Here is a 27,806-nt window from a genome sequence, read left to right on the forward strand (position 1 = left end):
CTTCAGCACCAGATTGGGACTACTGAGACATCCAGCCTTGTGGACTGAGCGACTACAGATTCTCAGCCTCTCCAGTGTGGTGCAGCCATTGTTGAACTACTCAGACTCTATCCTGTGAGCTAAGCTGATAAATCTCTATACATATTCATTCTACTGGTTCTGTTTCTTTGGAGAACCCTGACTAATACAATGGGTAAATTGAAGCCAATTGTGAGGTTTCTGGTTGATGATCATCTCAAAGCTATAGAGACTGTTGAGTAGACCCATCTACTAGAAATTTCTGTAATACTGGAAATATTCTGTAGTCTATACACTAACTCAGTATGGTAGCTACTGGCCACATATGGTTATTCAGCACTTGAAATGTGGCCAATGATTAGGCTGGAGAGATTGCTTAATGGTTAAGAGCACTGGCTGCTCTTGCAGAGAACCAAAGCTCAATTCCCAGCACCCACAAGGTGGCTAACAACCATCTGTAACTCCAGTTCCAGGGGAATCCAACACCCTCTTCTGACCTCTCTGAGCATTGCACAGCATGGGTGCACTTAGACACAATGCAAGCAATACACACTATATATAAAACAAAAAAAATAAATAAAATTTAATGAAAAGAAATGTGGCCAATGAACTATGACTTTAATTTATCTAATTTTTGTTTAATTTTAATTTAAGCTGCTACATATGACTAACAAGTGACTTCCATTCAGGACGGGGCATGTCTAGGTTTACCAGTGAGAACTAAAAACCTTGGATAGCATGTCTGTGTCATCCATAGTCACATAAAATAATTTTCCCTACAAGGACAAATATTTCATAAAATCTGCTCTTTGGCACACGCCTTTAGTCCCAGCACTCGGGAGGCATAGGCAGGTAGATCTCTGTGAGTTCAAGGCCAGCCTGGGCTACATGACAAGTTCCAGTTCAGCTGGGGCTACAGGGAGATGTTGTCTCAAAAGACCAAAAAGAAAAAAAATCTGCTCTATGTGCATTAGCTGCTTTTTGTTATTACGACAAAATCCTTGGTGGTGGTACTTTTGTAATCCCAGTACTCAAGAGGCAGAAGCAGGAGACCTGCCACAGGTTTGAGACCATCCTCATCTCCAAAGCCAGTACCAGACCAGTCAAGGTAAAATGTGAAAAACTGTCTCAAAAAGCTAAACAAGGCCCAGCGATATGGCCCAGCAGGTAAAAGAACTTGCTGCCAAGTCTGATGATCTGGGTTCAATCCCTGAGACACACATGAAGGTAGAAATGAAAAAAAAAGGCCCATGCACGCCAACAGTTGACAATAATAAATAAAATTTTAAAAAATCCAAAGAAACCCATAAGGAAACAAGGGAAGAGGATTTGTTTCAGTCCACGTCATTTGGCTCCTTTGCCTCTGGGCCCCTGTATGACAAGGCAGAACATTATTGTGGGGAGCATTTAATGAAACGGTGCACTAGAAGTAGAGAGAGGGGCTAGGGCGATGGCTCAGAGGTTAAGAGCTTGTACTGCTCTTCCAGAGGACCTGAGTTTGGTTCCCAGCACCCATATGGAGCAGCTCACAACTGCCTGGAATTTCAGCTCCAGGGGAAATCTAATGCCTCTAGTTTCTTTGGGCACCTGCACTCACATGTACATAACCCACACTCAGATACACTTATACATAGTTTAAAACTAATTTTAAAAATAAGAGAGAGAAGCTGGAAATGGCCAGGGACAAGATTTACCCTTCAAAGACTCACCCCCCCACCCAGTGACACGCTTTCTCCACCCATCCACCTCCCAAAGGCCCATTCAGTATGAACTTCTGGAGGGTTAACCTATTGATGGAGTTAGCACCTTCACGATCCAGTCACCTCTCATCAGCACCACCACTTGAGGAGCAAGCTTCAACACATGAGCCTTTTTAAGGGAATATTTCATATTCAAACCCAAACCTCTATATTTTCTGGTATATATGCAATTGGATTAAATAGATTTCTGCTTCTCTGATTGCAATTTGTAATTTGGCTTCACATATATTTTAGCAAAAGAGCGGGGCGGTCTTTCAAGGAGAATGGCAAGGGCAGAACTTCTGAGGATGTCTGTAATCCTGAAGCCCTGTGGGTTGCTGGGTTGGCTAGAATCCCTGTTGATCTTCAGGAAAAAAAAAGCCATGACTGTATCCCAGTATGCTCACAGCAAGCCCTGCGCCTCTACTGTACACCGTAGAGGGAGCTTGGCACACCAGCCCCGGGTTGCCTGCCTCTCTCCATATTCTCTCTCTCTCTGTCTCTCTCTCTCTCTCTCTTTCTCTCTCTCTCTGTAGTGTGGCATATGTGTGCACATGCATGTGGAGGCCAGAGGTTCCCACCAGGTGTCTTCCTCAGTCACTTTCCACCTCGGTTTTTGATACAGGGTCTTTCACTGGACCTGAAACTTGTTAGTTTGTCTAGGCTGACTGGCCAGTGAGTTCCAGGGATCTGCCTGTCTCTATGCACGCCCAACACACACACATATACAGAGCAGCTCTGTAATTACAGACATGTACTGCCACTGCACCCAGCTTTTACCTAGTTGCTGGGGCATATAAACTCAGGTCTTCATGCTTGCATAGTGAGTACTTTACCAACTGAGCCATCTCCAGAGTGTCTCTCTCTCTCTCTCTCTCTCTCTCTCTCTCTCTCTCTCTCTCTCTCTCTCTCTCTCTCTCCTTGCATGTAGCCAAGACCCTTCTCCTCTCTCTCTCCCCCCTCTCTCTCTTGGCAGGGCCTGTTATGTAGCCCAGGCTGTCCTGGAACTCACAATCCTCCTGTCTCAGACTTCCACTATTATACAACCTGTTATTTCTTTCTTATTTACTTTTAAGACTTTTAATATTTATTAGATAATAGATAATAGATTCACTTTGTTCAAAATTAAAAGCACACAAAAGTAAACTGTGTCATAAATTCATGTCCCAGTCACTTAATTCTTTTCTTAAGGGTAAATCAATGTCATTGTGTCTTTTCAGAGATATTTAATGTATATATTCAAGGAAATATGTATATACCCCCCTTCAGAATGTACTGCCTTATAGCTGCATGATATTAACACTATGAGAGACAGTAAACTATGGCCCATAACCCAAAACTGGCCTGCTGCCTATTTTTGCAAATAAAATTTCACTGGAACACAACCATGTTTGCTCATTTACATATCATGTGTACCTGCATTTGTACTACGTCAGCAGAGTTCACTAGCAACAGCAGAAAGCACATGACCTCCACAGCCTCCACAGAAAGACACTGTCCCTCCCGATCTAGCTAATGGAGGTCACAGACTTTATTTAACCTGTGTACTGACTGTGGGTGAGGAGCTGGCTTCCTATGTTTTGCTATTACTCACAGGACTGTAGCTACTGATGTGTGTAGCCCTCATTCCAAATATAGAAACGTATCTGTTGAATCAACTCCTAGACACAGAGCTGCTGGCCCCAAAAGTGTGTGTCTTGGTTTTTCTTTTTTTAATTAAAAAAAAAAAAGCTAACATCTACAAAGTTTGCAAGAATTTACATTCCTGTCAAAAATATATTTGAGAGCATCCTGTTCCCCACCCCTTCACCAACAGTGTGTGTGCTTTGTCACTATTTTAGGTAAAAAAATAATTTTTTAGTGTAGTTCTAATTTGCATTTCTCATATCAAGGAAAGTGAAACTTCTTTTGATACTGGATTTCATACAAATTTGCTTTCACATCTACTTCCAAATCATACCATATCTTTTACCCAGTTGTAATTATATTTTAGATTTTTTTTGTCTTTTGAGACAGGGTCTCCCTGTAGCCCCAGCTAGCCTGAATTCACTATGTAGATCAGGCTGATCTTGATTTCACAGAGATCTACCTGCCTCTGCCTCCTGAGTGCTGGGATTAAATGTGTATACTACCAAGCCCAGCTATGTTTTGAACCTTTTACTTGTTAGTTTGCAGTGGTTCTTTGTATATTATAGAAATGATTTTTGTCAGCCTGGCATGGTGGTATAGACTTGTTTTGTTTTGTTCTTTTAATGTACTATTTTTTTTTCTTTTAGAAAACCCTAACTTGTTTATTGGACTTACTAACAGAGTATAGGGTGGGGTTTATTTGCAGAAGAGTGGGTGCCCCCCCCATTTACAACTGCACTGGGAAGTTCACACTCAAATATAGATCCTGTGACTTCCCAACAGTCCCACAAAATGGCAAGAGAGGTGCCTCAGGAGTTCTCGGCTTATATATCCTTAGTCCCTCCCCCACTTGCAGCTAAGGGCGACTGATTTGGTGGGATAGGTAACTGACTCCCCCTCGACTCCTTGATGAGCATGGGAAGGAGGTGTGACTGTAGCTTGCGGGCATAGTGGTTGGAGGTCACTCCCAGGTAACACTCCACCCCTTCTTCCAGCTCTTACATTCTTTCCACAAAAGTCCCTGAGCCTTGCAGAGGGTGGTAGGTGAGGGATGATCTTCCTCCCATTGTGGCAAGGCACTGAACTTTAGGAACCTGAGGGGCCAACACCAACAGGACTCCCTGTAGTGGTGCAGCTGGGCGGGGAAGATAATCAGAGTAGCTTTTGAAGGAGAAAATAGACTTCCTGTTGAAGTAGGGTCCTCCTACCCTTTGCCTGCTTCTTTACTGAGGAAACTACAGACACTGCATAGGTCCCTCACCTTTTATATCATGTTTTCAAACCCTCAAGTAGTCAACAACCAGTAGCTGGATGACTGTCTATACCTCACAGTCACCTTCTCACCCTCCATTAAGGGTCTGTACTCCCTTATTCATTGCGAACCCGCTGGAGTTCAAGTCAGATGTGAGGCCTTGGTTGGGGCTGTGAGACAATCCTGGCTTCCTGATTCACCTGACTTCAAAGCATCACATAAATAATTTTTAATAGTTTGGCCCCATAAAAAATATAGAGATCCTACTTTTAAACAGGAGATTTTCAAAGATGAAACAACCCAAATCATCCCCGGGTGTTACGGTAACACCACTCATATTCTAACATAGTGGTCTCCTAGGAGACAAAGCAAACAAGTCCCTTCCTTAAGAGTAAGATGATACTAATAAAAAAGGACAAAAATAATATAATTTAGACTTTTCCAGTAATTAAGAGAAAAAAATTTATTTTTCTCCCCAGAATTAGTCCCATTGTTGAGCCTCTTTTGTTGTTTCTTATCAAGAGTTGTTTACTTACAACCAAAGGGGTGGGGGTGGGGGGGCATCAAGTCCATGAGGTCATTAGCTCAACTGCTTCCTATGGCAGCTTCCACCTGTGATCTGGGAATTGGCCCTCCACCCCAGGGAGCACTCAAGGAGCAGTGTGGCCCTGCCTGGCCAGCACAGTGCTCTGCCACTGTTGAAGTTTCACTGAGTGGAAAGCACACTACTTTTTAATTTCTCCCTAGGGAACCCCCATGTTACTGGGGCAGACTGAATGGCATCCAGACGTCTCTCAGACAAATTCTGCACCTAGTGTCAGGAAAGGGAAAAGGTGAGGGGTGATGGTAGTTGACCTTCCTAATGAAGAAAAAATTTGGTCTAGTTCCTTTCCCAGGAGAGCATCCTCTCCTTCCAGAGTCTCCAGCACGTACCAGGCTCACATTGTTGACCTTCTGTGAAGGTTGTTGAGCTTGTCCTCATTGTGAAGAGCCACGTGAAAGCCCCAGAAGGGGTAGAGAGATAAGAGGTTATCACTGTAGCCTACAATCTAGTGAGGAGGTTAGCTGGGGTGGTCAGGAGGCAGGAATGGATGGAAAAGTCACTGTTCTGCATGACAGGATAAGCAGGAAGCAGAGCTTACACTGAGTTCCTGTCAAGCGACAGATAGCACTCTAAGAACTTGATGGATAGGCTTTCATTTCATCTTGATAGGCATTGTGATTTTTATCCATTTCAGAGACCTGTAAATGAAGGCACAGAGCAGATAGATAACTTATTACTAACTTTTTACTTGTAGAAAGTAGCAAAGCAGAGGATCACATGTTCTGACTCCGGGATGGGGTCAACACTGTTTATTTTTGTGTTTGTTTTTGTTTGGAGACAGGGTCCCTAGCAGCCCAGGCTGGACTTGAACTCACTGTGTAGCCAAGGATGACCTTGAACTCCTGATCCTTCTACCTCCAGTCTCCAAGTACTAGGATTACAGATGTGTGCCACCATGCCTGGCTAGGATCAACTCTAAACTGCTGGACTGAGGTGGACAGAGACATCACAAAGATGGGGGACTTGGATTCACTTTGTTTGTTGGTTGTTTGTTTTTAGAGACAGGGTCTTCCTGTAGCTCTAGAGGACCTGAAACTCACTATGTAGACTAAACTGGCCTTGATCTCATAGAGATTCATCTGCCTTTGCTTCCTCAGTGCTGGGATTAAAGTTGTATGCCACCACATCTGGCTCTTACTTTTTTATTATTACTATTATTATTATTATTATTATTATTATTATTATTATATGTATGTGTGTTTTGCCTGCATGTATGTATGTGCACCTTTGCCGTGCAATGCTTGCAGAGGCCAGAAGAGGGTGTTGGATTCCTTAGAACTGGAGTTATGGTTTGTTGTTAGCCACCATGTGGGTGCTGGGACTCAAACTCAGGTCCTCTGCAAGAGTAGCCAGTGTTCTTAACCACTAAGCCATCTCTCAAGCCCCTCACTTTCTTTTTTATGAATGAGCAAGGGATGTCATGGGCTGTAAGATTGGGAAGGTATACCAAGAGCTGGGGCTAAAGGTACACCAGGCATCTGTCAGGGTCAGTATAAATCAAAGGTTCTGTGTCCTCTTCTAAATCAGGAGCCCTTGTGTCTCCAGGGGCCATTGCTTCCCTTTCTCTATGACAGGGAACACAGTGAAGTCAGAATGCCCTTGTAAAATCTGAAAAGCATCCAGAGCTGAGGCCTGTAGCTGTTCTTCCACAGCAGAGCAAAGTTCTTAAAGGGCTGTTTACCACTTGTTCAAACCAGAGAGCTTGAGTGACTTGCTCAAATCCATAGCAACTGCTTCCGAAAAGGCAGACACACCTTTCAGCCCCTGAGCACTCAGCCTGGACATGTGAACTATCACAAATGCACTTGCTGTTTGGGAGATCAGAGAGCCTGGCCATGGGCTTGCCACACACTCCCTCCTCCTGAGCGCCCACTCTGTTCCCACCCTCATCTGAGTCATAGGCAAGGCTGCTTGTGAGGCTGGCAGTGGTGATCCACAAAGTGGTCAGGTTAGAGATGATTCTTCCCCATGCTCTCACCCACTTGTTCTCCAGAGGTTAGACTACCAAGCACCGGGTCATGATTACAATTTGCATATGTGTATGGTATATGCCTATGTAGATTTCCATATGGGGGTTAACAGGTGCGTGTACATGTGTGTGCATGTGTATGGAGGCCTAAGACCGATGTTGGATATCTTTTAATTGCTTTCCACCTTATTTTTTTAGACTGGGTCTCTCACTGAACCTGGAACTACCAATTGGCTAGGCTGGCCGGCAAGCTCCAGGGATCCATCCTCCTATTTCTGCCCTCTGCCCCAGCTCTGAGGTTACAGCACTCAGTATTTTTAAAATGGGTGCTGGGGTTCTGATCTTGGGTCCTCATGCATATGTGGCCGGCACTTTTACTGATTGAGCTATCTCTCCCAAGCCATGATTATACTTTTTAAAATGTGAAAATCTACCAGGTGTGGTGGTACATGCCTTTAATCCCAGCACTCAGGAGGCAGAGACAGGGTTGAGGCCAGCCTGGTCTACATAGTGAGTTTCAGGCCAGCCTGATCTAGGTAGCAAGTTCCGGGCCAGCTGGGGCTAAGGGAGACCCTGTCTCAAAAAAAAAAAAAAAAAAAAAAGAAAGAAAAGAAAATCTCTATCATATTTCAAAATATCAGCAGACAAGAGCAGCTCAACTCCTGCACAGTGGAGCCAAGATTTCAAAGCCTGGGTAAATGCCAATATATTTGAATTCCGTCACACACCCTAAACTAATACCCTGAATTCCACTTACCAGTCCTCCAGATCTGCAGTTACTCTTCATTCTGTGAGGAGAAATCTGGAGGCATGGGGTTGAAATGCAAACAGAAGAGATTTATTACAGTAATTTACAGTAACCATAACACATAAATCTAAGGAGCCATTGGTGAAGACTGTGCAGCATTTTTGGGAAAGTTAAAGCAATTAGCTGGTGAGCGTTGCATGTGTTAATGGTTTGCAAAGCTCTGGGCTACAATAAGAAAAGACTCTGGAACTCAAAATGATCAAATGAAATTCTTTTTTTCCCTCTTTCCACCTTAAATGAGAAGAAAACCGCTCGTTGGTGCTGGCACATCTTTAACACGTCTGTTCTACTTAGTAATCTCACTTTTCAACAGAAGGAAGCAGGACTTGAGAGATCTGACAGTCTAGAAGGCATGGGTGATAGAATTGAATAATATTTCTTTGACATAATTTTATTAATTTTTCAGTGATCTTCAATGTAGAGTGAGTGAGGCTATTTATTAGTTTCTATGGTGATTTGGAGATTTGCCTCCATGAAATAGGCATCCCTGGGAGTGAGAAATGCAGACTCCAGGCTCTGCTCAGGGTTTCCTGCATCACAACCGCCGTTTTCACATGAGTTTTGGTGATGCTGATGTCCATTAATGTGTCAGAATGGAGTGATCCACAAAATTTGAAAGAAAGCTACCTCCCAGTTCAGAAGTCTTAAGTCAATGGGCTGGCAGAGGTGACTGCATTAACACAGCTGAGAACATGCTGTGTGTGTGCAGCTGGCTCTGGCTCTCACAGGCCACATGTCATGAGAAAATTATTCCATCTCTGTGTGCCCCATTCTCTTGTGTCAAATGAGGATAATAGCATTTGCTTCACAAGGTTGTAAAATGAAATGAGAAAATGAACTTAAAGCTATCCATGATGCTTGGCGTAGAGAACCTAATACATTAATTAGTCACAGTTACAGTAGTAGTATTCAACTCTTGGTGGTTTTCACAAACTCGTTAGCTATTCTTACTTTTTTGTGGTACTGAGAATCGAACCCAGGACTCAGCACATCCTAGGCAAGTGCTTTACTATTGAGCTACAACCCCGGCTGTATATAAAAACATATATGAAAAAGCAAGATGGCTCAGCAGATAAACATATTTCCCAACAATCTAATCACCCAAGTTCAATCACTAGAATTCACAAGGGGGAAGATGAGAACTGTTTCCCACAAGTTGTTTTCTAACCTCAACATGTGTACCATGGTAAGTGAGGACACAAACACACATAAGTGAGTGTAAAAAAATTAAGTAAAATTGGGTCCAGTGAGATGGCTCAGCAGACACAGGCACCTGCTGCCAAGCCTGATGACCTGAGTTCGATCCCCAGAACCCACATGGTGGAAGGAGAGAACCGAGACCGACAAGATCCTCTGATCTCCACACTTGCACCCTAGCGCTTACACACACACACACACACACACACACACACACACACACACACACTTTATGCTTTTAAGCTTCTAAAAGCTTCCATGTGCATAGTCTGTTGGAAGCCTGGTGGCCCTGGGGTAATTATCGCTCACTGTCACCTGCATTCTATGACAGGGGACAGAGGCTCTAGGAGGCAAAATACAGCCTAGGCACACACAGCCATTGACTGACCAGTCAGATCTGCCCTGTACTTGTTTTCACTCAGCTGTTTCCCAGCCCTAAGTGGTTGTTCTGTGAAGTTAGTTTCGGCCTCTGCACAGCAAGAATGAGTGATCCTGCTACTGAGATAGGAGCTTCTTGACTCGGGGCTTCTCAGCCAGACAGTTGCATTGGGCTATTTTTGGAGGCTCCCATAAATATTCATATGCAAAACAGGGATCTTTCAGAAAGCTAGTAACCTAGGAGAGAAAACATGGGTCTCCCCTCACACACCTGCATTATTGCCTCGGAGACACCCATCAAACTGCACTGATAAAAATGAGGGTGATCTCTCACTTAGTCATTCCCCCAGCAGAGGATCAGCAGGTCTTCTGAAGGCATGAGGTTGGGGGAGACTCAGAACCCAACCACCTTGCTCTGCGACTACACTGGTTTGAATAATATGAGAGGGACTGGGGTCACCAAGATGGCTCAGCAGGTAAAGGTGCTTGCTGCCAGGCCTGCTGACCTGAGCTCAATCCCTGGAACCCACGTGGTGGAAGAGAGAACTGACTCCCACAGGTTGCCCCTTGACCTCCACACAGGCTGTGGCATGCATGTGCCCACACCCATATGCCACCCTCCACACAAATAAATAAACATAATTTTTTTACAAGAGGAAAGAAAAACTATCAGATTATAGTTTTTATATATCTATATATAGTTATATATAGATCTCTATATAGATCAAAACAGAAAACTCCTTGTTTTAGGAAGGTGTAGGGCAATTAGCACTGTCTTCCAGTGTTGAAAGGAGTTGCGAGTTCTCTGAAGGATAGTTTATCAATATCCTTCAGCATTTCTAGTGAGCATGTGGGCACACACATGCAAACTTAGGGGGCTAAGGCAGGAAGATTGAGAGTTCTAGGCCAGCTTGGGGTACATATCAAGAACTTATCTTCACATGTATGCATACATACATAGTTTCACTAAAGGAATTAGTCATCAGAGACACCCTCTTGTATGGAAAATGAAGTGTATAAGGTTGTTCGTTGCACCATTGTTTGTAATAGGGAAAAATCTGGAAACAATCTATGTGTCTATATCAGGGACTTCGAAATAAATTATAATACCTTGTGGGAATGACTTAACCTTTACCTTGCAACCAAAATTAATCTTACGTTTTGAGGTCATTTGGCACTATCTCAGCTTGTTTATAATGTAAACAAGCTCACTAGGCCTTAGGTTCCTCTTGTAATCTAAACATGTAACTTTAATCCCTCCCTAAACATATAACTTTAATCCTTTCCTTTCCCTTGATCCAGAATAACATATGTGTGTAGTTGTGAATATCAAGCACTAAAAACAGTGAATATTCATGGACAACAATGAATTATCCCATTTTGTTGCAAACAGCAGGTGGGATTAGATTAATAACATCTCTTCTTGGTTGTATGTGCTGTTCTAGGTCAGTAGGGGTCAGAAGAAGAAAAATCCTCTGGCAAAACAATTTCTTCTTTTTCCATGTGAGACTGAATGCGTGGTTTCAATAAAGAGAGAGCAAGCCCTTTGTTTAAGAGCATAGTTCTGAGCGAAATCTGAAGGAACAGGTTCTCAGAATAGTTAGGGTCCCACTATTGACTGTTACGGATCCTAGGAATCAGGGTGTTTTTGTTCAGGCTTTGCAGTAATGTGGTATTGTACATCCACAATACCTCCAAACAAGGCAGTGCTATGCAGCTGCTGAAAAGACTGTAATCAATTGCTATATACTAGCATAGAATAATTTCTAAGATATATTAAGTACTATACCACAGCAAGAGATAGCAGCAATTCATATTTACCTCACATATGTGTCCACATAATGATGTTTCAGTTAGTGATAGTTCAAATATACGATGTAGGTCTGATACATAAGATTCTATCACCTGGAACTGGTAGCCACCTTAGCTTGTGTAAACGTAACATCCGTGATATACACACAGCAGCAAAATACCTTTGCATTTCTCAGATGGTATCCTCATCATTGATCAGTACATGAACCATTGCAGAAAGGAGGCATAAGAAATTGGAAACATGGGGCTGGAGAGATGGCTCAATGGTTAGCAGCACTGGCTACTCTTGCAGAGAACGCAGGTTTTGTTCCCAGCACCCACATGGTGGTTAACAACCATCTATAACTTTAGTTCCAAGGGCTCCAACACCCTCTCCTGGTCTCCACAGGCACTCGGCATGCATGTGGTACGCTTACATACACATATATGTGGCACATTTATATGCAAGCAAAACACTCATACACATAAAATAAAACCTTAAAATATCTAGAAACAGAAAAACTGTATAATTAGAGCACAGGGACAAAAGAAGACATTCTACTAGTCTTAGTCTTAGTCTCTCTCTCTCTCTCTCTCTCTCTCTCTCTCTCTCTGTCTCTCTCGCGCACACACGCGCATGCGTGTGTGTGTGTGTGTGTGTGTGTGTGTGTGTGTGTGCGCACACGCATGCCCAAGGCTTGTATATACTAAGCATATGTGTTCTCCAGCTAAGGATTGAACCCAGGGTCTTGTGTATGCTAAGTAAGCTCTATACCTCTAAACTACAGCCTTAGCCACATCTTTAGTAAATCTTTTGAATGGTATTTTATTTGTAGGCATTATAGGTTCAAAGCAAGTTTTTGTATATAAATTGGTTAACAGGTTTATAGAAAGAACATTTTTTTTAATCTGACTAGGAGGCAATCAATTAGAAAAGCTGAGGAGGAAGGGTGGGTTCAAGCTCATAACTCATTCCAACTCACCTTGAGACCTGACTCTCCACAGCAACAGACAGAAGTAGCCCAAGTGTCCCAGACCCAAGAAGAGAAGCTGGCTGCTGCCCTTGGGGTAGAATTGCACAATACTTCATGCCAAGTCCAGAGCCTCCAGGCCGAGATGGAATCCTTAAGGGCTCTGGTGAGTGAGCCAAGAAAGGCTCCCAAAGCATTTATATTTAACTCTTGATGTTTAATTTGTAGTCTCACAGGTCCTAGTTTGCAAAGGGCTCCCTTCTCACAAGATATGGTTTGGGAGGCCTGAAGTGTCTTTTGACTCCCTAGGATCATCAGATACTGAATCATGACTAATAAGTGCAGCACACTCTAGTGCCCTATGGAAATATTCCTCACACAGTCACTGCTGGGAATTTTGGCCGCTAATGCACACAGCTGCCCCTTCTCAGCTGCCCTGCTTCCCCTGAGAATCTCCATCAGTCAAATAAGACTTCTGACCCAGGTTGTGCCCCTGACTCAGACAATGACACACCAGCAGGGCTTTGGAAGACTAGCTCACTAGCTTCAAAGTAGAGCCAGCTATACAGAGCTCACTGTTGGATCCAACTGCAGCCAGGTTCCAGAGCAACCACATCCTCTCTTAGCACCTTCCCCTGTCCTGGCTCTCCACATGCCTTTTTCCTCAGAACAGTCCCTTAATCATGAATAAGCTCCGGGGTCTTTGTCTAAATCTTTGTCTCTGAAGAACTTGACCTAAGACACCTAGTAAGCTCTTCAAACTCGCTGTGATTTATGTGCAGGTGCCTTCAATTGCTAATTATATTAATTAAAGTAATTACACTCCACCCTCTGTATCCATGGATTCCCCATCTGTGGATTCAATCAATCTTGGACTGACAAATATTCAGAAAAATATTGTACCTGTTCTGACTGAATATGTGCAGCTTTTATTTCTCATCATTAGTTATTATTCCCTAAACAATATGATGTAAGTATCTACATAGCTTCACATTGTATTAGGTATAAGTCATCTACAGATACTTTAAGAGTTTTAAAGAAATATGCAGGAGGATTGCATAAGTTATATGTATATACTATGTCATTTTCTGTAAGAGACTGGTTCTATACATTTAGGTATCCACAGGCATCCTGGACCCAATCCTGCACAGACTCCAAAGGATGACAGTATTAATGTAGCCAGCTACTCTCTGATCTCTGGATGGACTGAAGCTGCGTTAGAATGTCAAGCACACCTCCTCCAGGACATCATTTGCATCAGTCCAACCACAAAGCTTTGCTGGAGCACATCAGAGTCTGGAGGGGTGGTCAATATAATTTTTGAGCCACTGAGATGGTCTGGAGTCCAATGAGACCCACAGTAGGATATAGGTTAGTGTTAGGGGATGCAAGAAAAGGATCCAAGGAGAGAAAAATCAATAGTGCATGAGTCAGTAGGGCCCAGCTAATCCATCTTTCATTAGCTTTAATTAATAAATCCCTGAACTCCAGTTTCTTCCTCGGCAGCATGGGGTGGCAATCATGGTCCAGCCCACTTACACCTATAAGGATCCAATGAAAAAAATGCATATTAGTATGGTCTAATGTTCTAAGCGTTCACTGTATTCTGGAAACTATACCATGTTCTTTGAGGACACAAGACCAGCTAGGCATGGTCTCTATCCCACAGGGAATCGGTGGCTTCCACGGAGGAGTTGATGTTACCTTAAGAATCAGAAGGGTCTGCATGTAAGAGAGTGGCAGGTGAGGAGAGGAGCCACTGTGGGAGTCAGTATGCATTCTTTGTGGAGGGTATAGAAAAAGGGGCCAAGAGATGTAGCCAGCTACTCTCTGATCTCTGGCAGAATTGAGGCAGGTCTAGAAGGGTCCCATCCACCACAAAGTCTATTCCTGCCTTTGCTCTTCTAGGCACAATGGTCTTGTACAACTGGGGACTGCTGTGAAGACTATGATCTTGAACCCTAGCTCCTCTACTCCCTAGTCAAATGACCCTTTTAAAGCTTCTGCTTTCTCCTTGTCAAATGAGGATCTATTTTGGTTATCCTATTTGCCTGCTGTCTGGTGGCTTAAGACAACAGTGAACCATGTGTTCCATTATCCTGTGATTAAGGTAGAGGTCAGCAAGAACAGCTCTTCCTTGTCCCGTGTGGTGTCACTTGGGCTGGACCACCCAAGAATGGCTTCTTCAGCTCACGCATGGGGTATCTCAGTTGTGTACCTGTTTTTTGCTCTCTGTGACCTCTCCAAGTAGCTAACTTGGATTCCCTTGTATTACAGTGATCTTATTACTGCAGTTGGTCTTCTGATGTGAGCACAAAACCGATCGGGCCTCCTGATAGCTCCCTTGGCTTAAAAGTTCCTGAAAAATAAAACAAAAGCAAAAGTCCCTGAACATTACTTATATCTTGGTCTATTAGTCAAAGCAATCACACGACCAGCCAGATTTAATGGGAAGAGAACTAAGCCCCAACTCTCGTCGAGGTCACATTGAGTAGGGTCACGTGGGATGGTGATAATTATTGCAGCTGCCTTTGGGAATGTGATCTATCCTGAGATCAGAATAGAATTTACCTCAGAAAGTCACTGAGATAACTAATTAGATAATGCATGTGAAGCCCTTAGCCCTGTGCCTGGCACAAGTGAGCAGTCAGAAAGTGACATCTGTTATTATTTATCATATAAAACTATAACCACCAACTCAAGGCCCCCAAGTTGGCACCATCAGTCACCTGGTCACCTCATTTAAACCCCATGCTTCTAACTGTTGAAACAAATGGAACAAGGACTCACACCAACCCAAGGACTTAGAGTAGTGGCATTCTGCCCATGCTCATGACCCAGGACAGGCTGGCTCAGTCTCCTGTGGGTTCCAATAGATCACAGTTCTTACTCCTGGGCCTTACAGCCAAAGTGAGGAGCACTGACTAAGAATAGAGGTAATCAACACTCAGATAGTTACTTCGTCCATTTATCCCCATCACTCCATCAAAACAAACTGTACACGCAAGGCACCCATCACTCGTTCAAGCCACAGACAGCTGTGCTTGCCAGACTTTCAACTCCCTTTGCCATTGTTTGTGTTGGAAGCCAGGCACCATGAGGCCTACTGTATGGTGTAGTCATCAGATCAGGAATGGAAAATTCAAGTGCACACACACAAAAAGCCATTCTCTTGCTTTCCAGAGGATTTTGCAATTCAAGAAAGTCCCTTCCAGTCTCCAGAGACCTGGGGAATGAAGTGCTTCTGTGGTCTCAAAGTGTTGCTGGTGCTAGCAGTATCTCTAGGGCTGGAAGAGCCACAGCAGCAGCCTGGTCACAGGTGCTTAGGCTCAAACATCTCTGAAGAACTAAGCACCTTCTCCTTCTGCCAGAATTTTGGGTATTTATGTGGAGGAGCTGTACACGGGCTCTAAACGTGGGACAGAAGCCCCATAGAACCCCTAATAGGGGTTCTCATGAGTACACCCTTGGGTAGTACACACACACCCTAAATCATCAAAGAAAAATATGAGCACATGGAGAGCTTACCTAGAACATGGGGAAAGGCTATTACAGACAATCCAGCGCTTTTGTGAAGTGTTTCTCGGAATTGCAGGTGTTACAGGTCCAGTGTCAACAAAATTCTATTTCCTGCACAAAGTAAAAAGGAGAAAACCCAAGGAGATGGGAACAAACAATTCTCAAAGTCTAGGCCACTTCTACATGGTCACTAGTGGAGAGGGATTCTCAGATCCCACCACTCAAATAGCAACCTGGGCCAGAAGCTGATCTACATTTATTTTCAGTGATCATATATTGCTTCCTAAAATGTACCTTGACAGGGATCTGACTCAACACTTGTATTCTATGGAATTAAGATTTAGGGGTTGGGGAGCTCCAGAGCCCATGTATTAAAAAGAAAAAAGAATGCTGGGCATAGTGGCATACACCTTTAATCCCAGCACTCGGGAGGCAGAGGCACATGGATCTCTGGGAGATGGAAGCCAGCTTGGTCCACATAGTGACTTCCAAGTGAGCTGGGATTAGGGAGACCCTATCAAAAAAGAAAGGAGAGAGAGAGAGAGAGAGAGAGAGAGAGAGAGAGAGAGAGGCTCTATCCCTATAATTCTAGCACTAGAGAGGGCTCACTAGCTGGCCAGCCACCCTAGCCTACTTGGTGAGTTCCAGGCCAGTGAGAGACCCTGACTCAAAAAAATATGTGGGCAATACCTGAGGAATGATACCTGAGGTTGTCCTCTGACTTCCACACACACACATACATGCATGTATACAGTCATATGCACACACACATATGAACACACACAAGATTTAGCTAATATGATGACTTTTGCTTAACAGCAGCCTTGATTCAAGATGGTGCCATAAACAAAAATCTTCCATTTGAATTACAATGTCCAAAAAGTATTTAAAAAAAAAAAAGCTTCTCCTGGAAGATAGAAACTTGACTTCACCAAGATTTTATTGAATCCAGATTCAAAAATACTTCGTTTTATGTGTTACATTAAAAAGCCAAATATGGGGGCTGGATACTTTTTGCAGAAGACCCAGGTTTGATTCCCAGCACCCACATGGTGGTTAACAACCATCCCTAACTCTAGTTCCAAGGGATCCTACACCCCCTTCTGACCCCTGTGGGCATTACATGACACAGGTGCACTTACATACATGAAGGCAATACACTCATACACACAAAATAAAAATAATAAATAAAAAATACATAAAAGCCAGATACTAAATTATAGGTCCACCATACCTAAAACTATTAAGCAATGTTAAACACAGATTTTTTTTATTCTTTATTGACCAGTCCTAGTTTTCAGAGCAGAGAATATAGGAAGATGTGAAGAAAGCATCCTAACTAATGGGGAGAGAGGTAAGTAGGATAATAAATGTAACCATGGCACAGGTGCCTTCATCCAGGAAACACTCATACACCAAGCATTTAGTCTGCACAAGTTCTTTCCTGAGCACTAAGGTTATAGAGAGTGGTTTCCTTCTAAGTCTCACCATCTGGTGAAACAGACATGTCCCTATGGTAAGTTCAAAGACATACATGTACTTGGGGGAAACACAGAGGAGCTCCTAACCCAACTTGGTGGTAGCAAGGACTAGGAGTGTCAGGAAGGCTTGCTAGAGAAGTGACCCCTGAGCTGTAACTTGGGGATGAACAGGATTGAGGCAGGGGAGGATGCTGGAAGGGACAGAGAGGAACAGTGAAGATCTAAGAAACAACATGAACCCAATAAGCTCCAAGGCCAGAAGTGCTGACACTACTGCAGAGTGGGAGGCGACATAGAGGGACATGGAGCCAGTCATAGGTGCTATGCTAGGGATCCTGGGGAGCCAGTGATGACATCAAAGCAGAGGAAATGCAAGCCCAGACCAAAAAACTATGGGTGCTGTGTGGACATGTAGGAAGGGCAGGCACTAACAGCAGGGAGATGAGCTCTTGCAAGAGGCCACTGAGCTGAGCCCAGGTGATAAGTGTCCAGACCATGGTGTCTGGAGAAGAAAGGAGGCAGGGAATATTAAAACATCACAGGACCTATCAGAGGCAGGGCTCAAAATCCACAAGGCACAGTGACGACTAGAAGGGAAAGAAGATCCAAGGTACATCTTCCCCCAATTCCTCCAGCTGAAGTACGGGAGAGGAGAGGCCGCAGGGTTCAAAAGGGAGCCAACAGCTCCGTTTGGGGGTCTCAGTATGTTATGTCTAGTAAAATTTTCAATAGCAGGTCCTTGGCTGGGAGAGAGGGCTGTGGAGAGGTACCAGTGTGGGAGTCATGGCCTGGGAGCACTGATAACATCCTGAGTGAGGGGCCGTCAGAGTGCAAACCTGGAATCGCTGCTTCAAGAAGCTCCGACTCTGGATGGGGCAGCAGGAACCCACCAAGAAGAAGCAGAGAGTCAGGCCTGGCAAAGACGTAATTCTGAAACACCAAAGAAAACTGCTGAGTGTGAAGGCTAAACACATCCATTCCAGCTCTGCCGTGGCCATTCCCTCTGTCCCATCACAACATTAATGAAGCAGACCCTCACTTCCTAGGGACGAATCCTCATTCTTCCACAGAGCCACTAAGGCTGACCTCGGTCCCCATAACTGGCAGCATTATTGTCCCAGAAGAATGGACAGGCCAGGTCAATACCAAACTTCCAACCTCAAGGGCCCAGCCCATTAACCTTGGATTTGAGCCAAGTTCACTCTTTTGTAGAAACGAGGTCTGGAGAACACCTTGCATGATGCCAACCACTGGCACGACATGGAGCTGCAGAACCTGGTGCTGTGGTGGGCAGGCTGGAGGCAGAGCTGGCAGAGATTTGCTCAGAGGCTGAGCAGCAGCAGCAGGAGCGGGAACACCTGCTGGTATGCAAAGGCCAGCTGCAGAAGGACGTGGCATCCTACCATGCCCTGTTAGACCAGGAGGAGAGCAGGTATGCCTTGGTTCCTCTTTAGTGCTTACCTAGCATGCACAAAGACCTGGGGTCAATCCCCAGCACGCATAGAACTAGGCATGATGGCACATGCTTATAATCCCAGCACTCTACTTGGGAGATAGAGGCAGGAAGATCAGAAGTTCAAGGTCATCCTGGGCTACACAAGACTGTGTATCAAAGAAAAAAGAAAAAAGAGTGCATATGCTTAAGTTTAATTTTTTCCAAACACTATAGAAATAATTAATATAAAAAGAACTCATTCCCAAAAGTCCCCCACCCATCCCCACAGCCTATGTCCTCGTCACATTCAAACAATATGTAACATGTACATAGATATTGTGTATATATATATATATTACAGATATAATATGATTTTAGATTTTCTTTTTTGAGACAGGGTCTCACTATGTAGCCCTGGCTGACCTGAATTCAACTCACTGTAGACCAAGCTGGCCTTGATCTCACAGAGATCCACCTGCTTCTGCCTCCCGAGTGCTGGGACTAAAGGGGTGCACCACCACACTTGACCAATATGATGTTACATGTACATATACACACATGCACATACTTGGAAAATGCATGACATCCATCAGGAACCCTTCCTCTGCACAAAACAGGACCTAATTAATGGAACTATGAAGAAATCCCTCTAAAACTTTAATGTTTCAAAACATCTGCTTTTTTAAAATGCAAATTCTGCCTCAGTAGGCACAGGATGGAGCCTGAGATTATTTCTCTGGTGATACCTACACCACTGGTCCACAGACCACACTTTGAGTAGGGACAGCATAAATAGATTATATTTATCTCAGTCTCAGGAGTAGGTGATCTAGGTGATCTACTCAGTGATTTTGTTCAGCACCCAGCTCCTTTCACCTTCCTAGCATGCCACAACATATTGGATTTTTTGGTCATCTTTTATCACCCTGTGGTTGCCAAATGCCTCTGCAACATCTTCATTCATGGCCAGAAGAGGGAGGGAAGAGAGAGCAGCAAAAAGTCTTCTTTGAGGGACTCTCAAGCATCTTGAGGAGGCTTCCGGTTGACTTTCTTGCATATCATTGACCATACCTGCCCACAGGGATGCTGAGAAAACAACTCTTGGTTATTTTGGACTCCACAGGACTCCAGAGAGGCAAGCAAGGAATTAGAGCCTGGCCAACCACATCTGCCAAAATGACACAACCAGGCACAGCTACAGATGAATTTGAAAGTATATATGCAGTCTTTAATCAATAGGCTCATCCAGAGGCAAATGCATCAGCCTTAGGGCTTAGCTTCATTCTAGAGTCTTTCTAGAAACCTAGATCTTTATTTTTCATCAGTTTTCTGTATCTTCATACCTCCCTCCAAGGTCCCTTCTATAGTACATTGAATAAAAAATAGGCCATCAGCTCTAAAAGACAACTTGGGGAGGGAGCAGTTGGTGAGATGGCTCAGCAGGTAAAGGCGCTTACCACACAAACCTGAAAATCTGAGTCCAATCCCCAGAATCTACATAAAGTTGAAAGGAGAGAACTGACTCCACACAACGTTGGCCTCTCACTTCCACACATGCACTATGTCATTATTTATTATTATTCTAATAATTTTTTAAAAGACAGCATAGGGGTCATATAGTCTTAAACCCTCCCAACTCAAGAGAGGGAATGTAAAAACCCAGGTGGAAAAGGATCTGTCCATGGTCACTCAAGGAGTTAAGGCAGCACTGGAACTGGAGTCTCAGCCTCCTGACCCTCTCCCAAAGCATAGCACCCCTTTGCTGGAAAACAAAACCAGAGAGCCACCTGGAAACCTTCCAACCTTTCAAGTAGGAGACATTATCTCTCTCCTTTCCAACCAGTTGTCTTTTCATCAACTTGCTTTCTGTGGAGTATAAAAACCAGATGTTCCTAACAAAATTAGGAATCTTTGAGATTCCTATGCACATCTGAGCAAATATACAAAGTCATTTTAAATAAACAGAGGAGTAAGTGAAGTGGAATGTACTTCAAGACATAAGCACCGTTGTGTGAGCAGATGCTCTGCGGAAGTATGGTCCTAATCTCTGGCTACATCCATTCCTTCCCACGCCCCACAACTATCTCACCATCCCCAGTCACCGACAGGAAACACGTCCCAGAGTTCGGAAGCTGTTTGTCCAGAATCCATGACACCATGGTGATTTAAAACTTGGCACTGTCTTGTTCCAAAAGTCAAAGTCTCTCTTATGAGACAGCTGCCATTCCTGTGATCTTGCTGTGATCTCCTTACTGATGGCCCTCCCCCTCTGCTGCTTCTGAATGCCATGTATTTTTTTTCAGCTAATGAAACAAACAAACAAACAAAAAAAAAAACCAACTTCCTCTTTTCACAAAGAAAATTCTACCTTCTTCATGGCCCACGAGTGACATTGCTTGAGGAATTTCAGTCCCTGCTGGATTCCCTAGTTGATTCAGCTGGAGCTGGAAAGCTTGCTGGGAGTGGAGAGAATCCTTCTGCTTTCATTGAAGTGGTCTGTAGCTTGAGTAACCCCCCCTTGACTTCACCCAATAAATGCCTTGAGTGCGGCTTCCAGGTTGTGTTTAACTCTGTTGGATGGAGATGATATCACTTTAGCTGCATATCTCGGGGCCCTTTAGGGGTTTTGTTGGTACTGTACTTATGTGTTTGTTATATTTATTATTTATTTATTTTTATTTTATGTGTATGAGTGTATTGCCTGCATGCGTGTAAGTGCACCATGTCATGTAGTGCCCTCAGAGGACAGAAGGACATCGGATCCCCTGGAACTGGAGTTAAGAGTGGTTGCTAGTTGTCATGTGGGTCTAGGATTTGAGCCCAGGTCTTCTACAAGAACAACCAGTGCTCTCAACCGCTGAGCCATCTCTCCAGTCCTGTGTTTGCTATATTGTTTTGTTAGTACTGGGGATGAACCCCTCACGCATGCTAAGCATGCACCCTACCACTTAACCATACACTCTACACCCCCATAGCAAGAAGCCATTCTTGAATATTTCTGGAAGGGTCTTTGAGTGAGACCCTCTGTCTTACCTTACTCTAGGGTCAACTGTTTGGGGGTTTAGCAACATACAAGTGCTGGTCGTGTGTCGGCGACACAGGCACCCAAACACTTATTGGAGCAGGGATCAGCCTAGTGCTTTATTGCATGCACCATAATTACAGCCATTACAGAGCATCCAGACCTCATGAATTCACTCTGAATGCATATTTATGTGCACACACATTTTATTTGCCCTTGGCAGAGAGCACCTCTCCATCAGTTCAAAGGGAGTGACAGTTTCAGCCCACGGGGGACTAATTAGGCTGTGGTTGCTCACCCTACTTGCAGGCCTCAAAACTTCCTTCCAGGGTCCTCTCAGCGTCCCTCTCAGGGCTTGGGCCAGCCAAATATAGTACGTGCATCTGCCGCCTACGCAGCAAAGACGCTCTTGCCTTCTGATTAAAACTGAAACCACCACCTGTGTCCTACCGTGGGCTCTCAGTGCATCTAAACACACACACACACACACACACACACACACACACACACACACACAAAGAAAAGAAATACTTCAGTTTCTATCCGTCTATCTTTTACACAGAATTAGACCAAGAAATCCAAGCTGAATTTCTGGCCCCTTTGTAAGCTGCTCACTCAAGCAGAGGGATGCATCCAGTGTCAGAGCATTTGAAAACCTCTATACCTAACATTCCAAATAGCTAAAGACTGTCAGATAAATGAAACCTTGTTTATCTTAAATATATATATATATGAAGGAAAGCAAGGTAAGAGATTTCCTGGTTGGAATTGCTTCAATTGGATTTCCCTGCTGGCCTGCAAAATCAAAGGAATTGTATTCATGAGTCTCTCAGTAAAACGGCTACTTATACTTTGCACAGTACCTTTACACAATTGAGCTTATTGTTTGAGGAACAGAAACAGGCAAGACTCCACTCACACTCCATTTCAGCAAAGTGTCCATTTCCCCTGTAGCTACATGATACAGGGCCACCCATAATTGAACCACCTGGGTACAAGAGCCACGCAAGAGGACAGTGCAGCTGTCCTAGCTTTGTTGGATGCTCTGGGTACTTGGGTATGTTTCTTTTATTTATTTCTTATTACCATTAATTATTGCCTCTGAGCCAAGACCTCAGTCCCCAAGCTCAACACAGCCTGCAGTCTGGATCTGATGCGTTTTGCAAACCCTGGAAAGCAGTTCATCCAGTGGAGGCAGGGATAATGGGTGTGCACGCTCTCAGAGTTTCCCCGGAAGCACACTGAGCGGGGCTGCACACCTCAGGCTCTTCACAGTATCAGCTCAGAGAGCAGGTGGCTTAAGTCAGTCAGCTAATCACCTTTTGGTGAGCCAAGGCCAACTCACCCAGCACTGGTTCCTGCTGCTTCTAATGAGGCTTCATTAGCAGGTATGAAGAGACCCTGCTGGCCTCCAGAATGCTGCCAGCACTGTATTTAAGTCAGGCTCCCTCTCGAAATATCACAGTACAATTACCCATTGGCAGTGGCTCCCTGACAGGTGGCGGGGGAGGCTGTTGCTGGTGGTGGGGACAAGGGCAGAACATTTGTTCTGGAGTACATGGGCAAAGGGTTTCCACTAGGCTCCTCCTAAGCACAGTAGAGCTCTCTTTCCACACCAGGCAGTTCCACCAGCCTCTGGCCTCATTTCTGAAAACACTGTTTGGAAGCCCAATGAGACTGCCTGATCATCCATTAGCTTTGAGACTCCACATCCCTTTAAACCAAGGTCCTTAAATTTTACTTTCAAGATCATCTGTTATACTTTTGAGCATATACTGGTGCTCAAATATTTTGTTTAACACTTTAAAGTTTCCAATAAAAAGAAGTTTCTATCCTTACGGGTTTACAGTCTTGGTGGAGAATCTAGATGTGCATATAAAGAAGTCAGCAAAGCGGGGCTGGAGAAATGGCTCAGTGGTTAAGAGCATATATTGTTCTTGCAGAGAACCCAAGATCAATTCATAGCACCCGTGTCTGGTGATTCACAATGGCCTGTAACTCCAGCTCCAGGGTATCTGATGATGCTCATCTTCACTGGCACCTAAACTCATATGGCACATAACATCTCCCCCTCCACACATAATAATAATAACAATAATAATAATAATAATAATAATAATAAACCTTTTAAAAGAGTCAGCAAAGCAAGGAATAAACAAAACAAAGCAGGCAGAAGAGCACTTTACGGTTTGCATGGCCCCTTCCTAGAAATAAATTTGTCATCAAAGGCATGGAAATAGATATCCAGCTCTGATTTCAGTTGCTTTTTAGCAACAGGATTCAATAAGTGCCACCCAGCACCATGCTGGTCTCTGATTCAATGCCCTAACCTATATTCTTCCATAAATCCATGGGCCATCTCACCTTTTGGAAAAAATATTACACTGATTTTCTTATTTGAGAGGTGCATATTATGATATGAGTATGAGTGGAATTGGGTCTCTCCTTCCACCATGTGAGTGCTGGGGCTCAGTCTTGGGTCATCGGGCCTGGACGCAAGCACCTTTATCCACTGAGTCATTTTGCTGGCTCATCTTACCTGTTTTGGAAAGAGGATAGATTGCTTCTTTGTGGTTGCCATACTTAATGAATAAAAATGTAAAATGCCCAGTTTATGGGGCTGGAGAGGGCTCAGTGGTTAAGAGCACTCGCTGCTCTTGCAGAGGACCTGGGTTTGATTCCCAGCATCCAATATGGGGGGTAACAACCATCTATAACTCCAGTTCCATGGGACCCAATGCCCTCTTCTGACCTGCATGGGCATTGTACGACACAGGTGCACATACACACATGCAGGCAATACTCTCATACACATAAAATAATAAATAAAATATATTTAAAAAATGTAAGATGCCCAGTTTAATTTGAATGTCAGATAAACAATATTTTTTAACATAAGTATTCCCTACATACTGTATAAGGTATTCCCTGTTGTTTTGATTTGTTTTTTGACACAGGATCTCATGTAGCCCAGGCTGACCTCGAACTTGCTATGTAGCTGAGGATGTCCTTGAACTCCTGCCTCCCTCCACCTGCCAAGTAGGGGGATTACAAGTCTGCATGACTATGCTCAGTTTACATGAGATATTCTTACAATAAGAAAATTATCATCCAGGCCTGGTGGTACACACCTTTAATCCCAGCCCCCAGGAGGCAGAGGCATGTGGATCTCTGTGAGTTCAAGGCCAGCCTGGTCTACACAGTGAGTTCCAGGCAGCTGGGGCTACAGGGAGACCCTGTCTCAAAAAAATTATCTGACAGCTCTAACTATCAGGCAGAAACATTCCACGTTTTGTGCTCCCCACAGTTATCTGACCCCAAGTAACACATGAAGGGTTGGCTAGGATGTCTACATTGGATACCCTATCACAGGAGCTGGGGAAGGGGGTCACTTGGGCTGTGTCCTTGCCCTCGGACAGTCATGTTCAGAGATTAACCTGCTAGAGAAATTAAGCAATAAAGCAAGGTATTTTTTCAGCTGAAGGAACTGACTTAATTAGATCATATAGACTGGTTATTTTGAACAAAGGGCTGAGCAGGAACCGGAATAGATCCCAGCATAGATAGATCTGTGCAGTCAACAGAAAATGCAATTTTCCCTGTCATGCTCAGTAGGAAATATTCTTTTCTCCTCCTCCTCTGAGTGAAAGATAATTCACACCAAAGGGAGTCAGGCTCCCTGCATAATTCTGGATTGGACACAAAAGCCATGCTGCATCTTACAAGGATGGGCTTTGCAAAGCAGACAGACAGGAAACTACTGGCTTACTTTGGACAAGTCATTTTGTGTTTTGCTGTAGCTAAAATTCATATTGGCACTCTGGACAGGAAAAAAATGTACAGATGAAGCTCACAATTTGAAACTAAAAGGGCTACTTGGCACACCTGGCTAGATAATTAAGACAGGTGGTTGCAAATTTATTATGCTTATCGGATGCTTTAAGAGTAAAAGAGAAAAATAAGACTATGAAGAAGAATCTGTGTGTTAGAAAGTGTTCTGTTGCTGTGATAAAATATCATGATCAGAAGCAACTGATCTTTTAAAGTTTCTCTTAAGAAGGAGATTATCACCAAGGGTGTTATGGAAATGGAAGAGCAGGTCGGATGCTAAAAGCTTTTGTGATGTGATGGTAATTAAGAACTTCGAAGCAGGAAAACTCTGAATGGAGAGACAAGTATGGGGGAGGTGAGAAGGAGTCTCCTCCCCTGCCCAGTGTGGTTACCCGGGATGGAAGTCTTTGTTTCCAAAACGTTCACATTCCTATAACCTTTGCCACCATATATTATCTTACCTAATTACCATGTATATGCTATGTGCCTTCTGCTTACATTCCTCACATATGAGTATAAAAACTGGAACAAGGGGTCCAACTCTTTTATTTGTGGGTCCCATTAGTGTCAAATTAAACTTCCTCTCTCACCTGAAAAAAAAAAAAAAAAAAAGGAGGAGATTATCTTGGTTTATGGCTTATGGTTCCAGAAAGCTAGATGTCCATAATGGTGGAGAAAGTATGGTGGAAGGAGCAGGAAGGTGAGAGATCACATCGTAATTGCACACAGGAAGCAGAGAAAGTAAGTAGGAAGCAGTGCAAGACTGTAAACCCTCAAAGCCCTCCCTCAGCCACCACATACTTCCTCCAGAAAGGTTCCATAACCTCCCCAAACAGCATCACCAGCTGGGGACCAAGTGTTGAAATACATGAGCCCATGGAGTTCATTTCTCATTCAAACCACCACAGCAGAAAATCCATAGTCTGGTGGTAGATTCAGCTCCCTGTCTTTTTTTTTTTTTTTTTAATTGAATACAGCTTTTTATTAAATTACATTAATTTATATCAACTTCAAATACTCACAATGCCAATAATAAAGCTAATTTTAAAATAAAGAGTCTTTTAAAATTGTTATTCTTCAATCATTAATTCCCCTTACAAGGTTGTCATCTGAGACGTTTTAGCTCCATCTCAGCCTTAGGATGTTAGAGGAATGTGTTAAGTATAGACAGGTCTAGAACAAGAAGATGATGGCTAAAATCTCTTCCCTAGATGTCCGGTACAGCAGTCCATGATGATGGAATGTTCTACCTTGGTGCTGTCAGGTACATTAGCCATTAGCCACATGTGGCTACTGAACTCATGAAATGTGGCCAGTACAACCGAGGAACAGTTTTAAATTTCCCTAATTGCACAAATTTCTATGAAAATGGTCATATTGGGTTGGTGGCCAGTGTCTCAGATGGCAGGAGCCTAGAGTATTTCTAAGGCTGGAGACGTGCAATGGGCATTGACTTGGCAGTTAGAAAAGGAACACATAATTATGACAGGTATTTTGGAAAACCATACTTCCTCTCCTGTTCTTATATGAAACAACTGTGTTCTGGGACAGCTCAAAGGATGCTGGCATCTTTAAGGGGAAGTTTCTGAGCTTAGCATGTAGAACGCTAACTCCACCCAGAAGACCCACCATACAGCAGCCCTTGTGGCCTGGCCTTCATTCTGCTCTGGTTGAGGCGGAATCATTCAACTTGAAACCACATTTAGGGGCCCTCCACAGTCACTATGGGCTCAGAGATGGCCCTGTCAGACCTCAGGGACATTTAACAACCAAATCTGTTTTCTATTGCAATTATTTTGGCTCCAGCCCTGACATTTCCCTTCTAGGGAGAGTTGCCCCCTTTTAATGGTTGCTATTTCTTGTCAAGCCAATGCCATGCCCCCTAATGGGCACCAAGAGAATTTACCAACTGTAAACACTTTTGTTCATGAGGATGCCCAAAATGTCCTGATCCTTCCCACGCTATTGGCAGAAGAGGAATCTATTTGCAAGGAATCTGGTTGTGGATAACCAGCTAAAGAAGGGCTAGGGTGGGTAAATAAATAGAGGTAGAAAGTTTCAAGAAAATTATCCTGAAGATCAAAACATCTTACTCAGGTCTGCTGGCTCTTCAGTGGGCCATTTATTTTTATTTTATGTACATGAATGTTTTGGGAACTGCA

General features: G+C 43.7%; 1 protein-coding gene across 1 annotated transcript in view; it reads left to right on the forward strand.

Moving 5' to 3' along the window:
* The window catches only part of Bfsp2 (beaded filament structural protein 2), a 52,659-nt gene extending 33,849 nt beyond the window's left edge, over window positions 1-18,810 (forward strand). The window contains 3 exon segments of the mRNA XM_008848788.1: window positions 12,389-12,522; window positions 18,569-18,629; window positions 18,632-18,810. Coding sequence (XP_008847010.1) covers window positions 12,389-12,522; window positions 18,569-18,629; window positions 18,632-18,810 — 374 coding nt within the window.
* The last annotated feature ends 8,996 nt before the right edge of the window (window positions 18,811-27,806 follow it).

This window comes from Nannospalax galili, unplaced genomic scaffold (assembly GCF_000622305.1).
Source record: "Nannospalax galili isolate Female #2095 unplaced genomic scaffold, S.galili_v1.0 scaffold584, whole genome shotgun sequence".
Lineage (NCBI taxonomy): Eukaryota > Metazoa > Chordata > Mammalia > Rodentia > Spalacidae > Nannospalax > Nannospalax galili.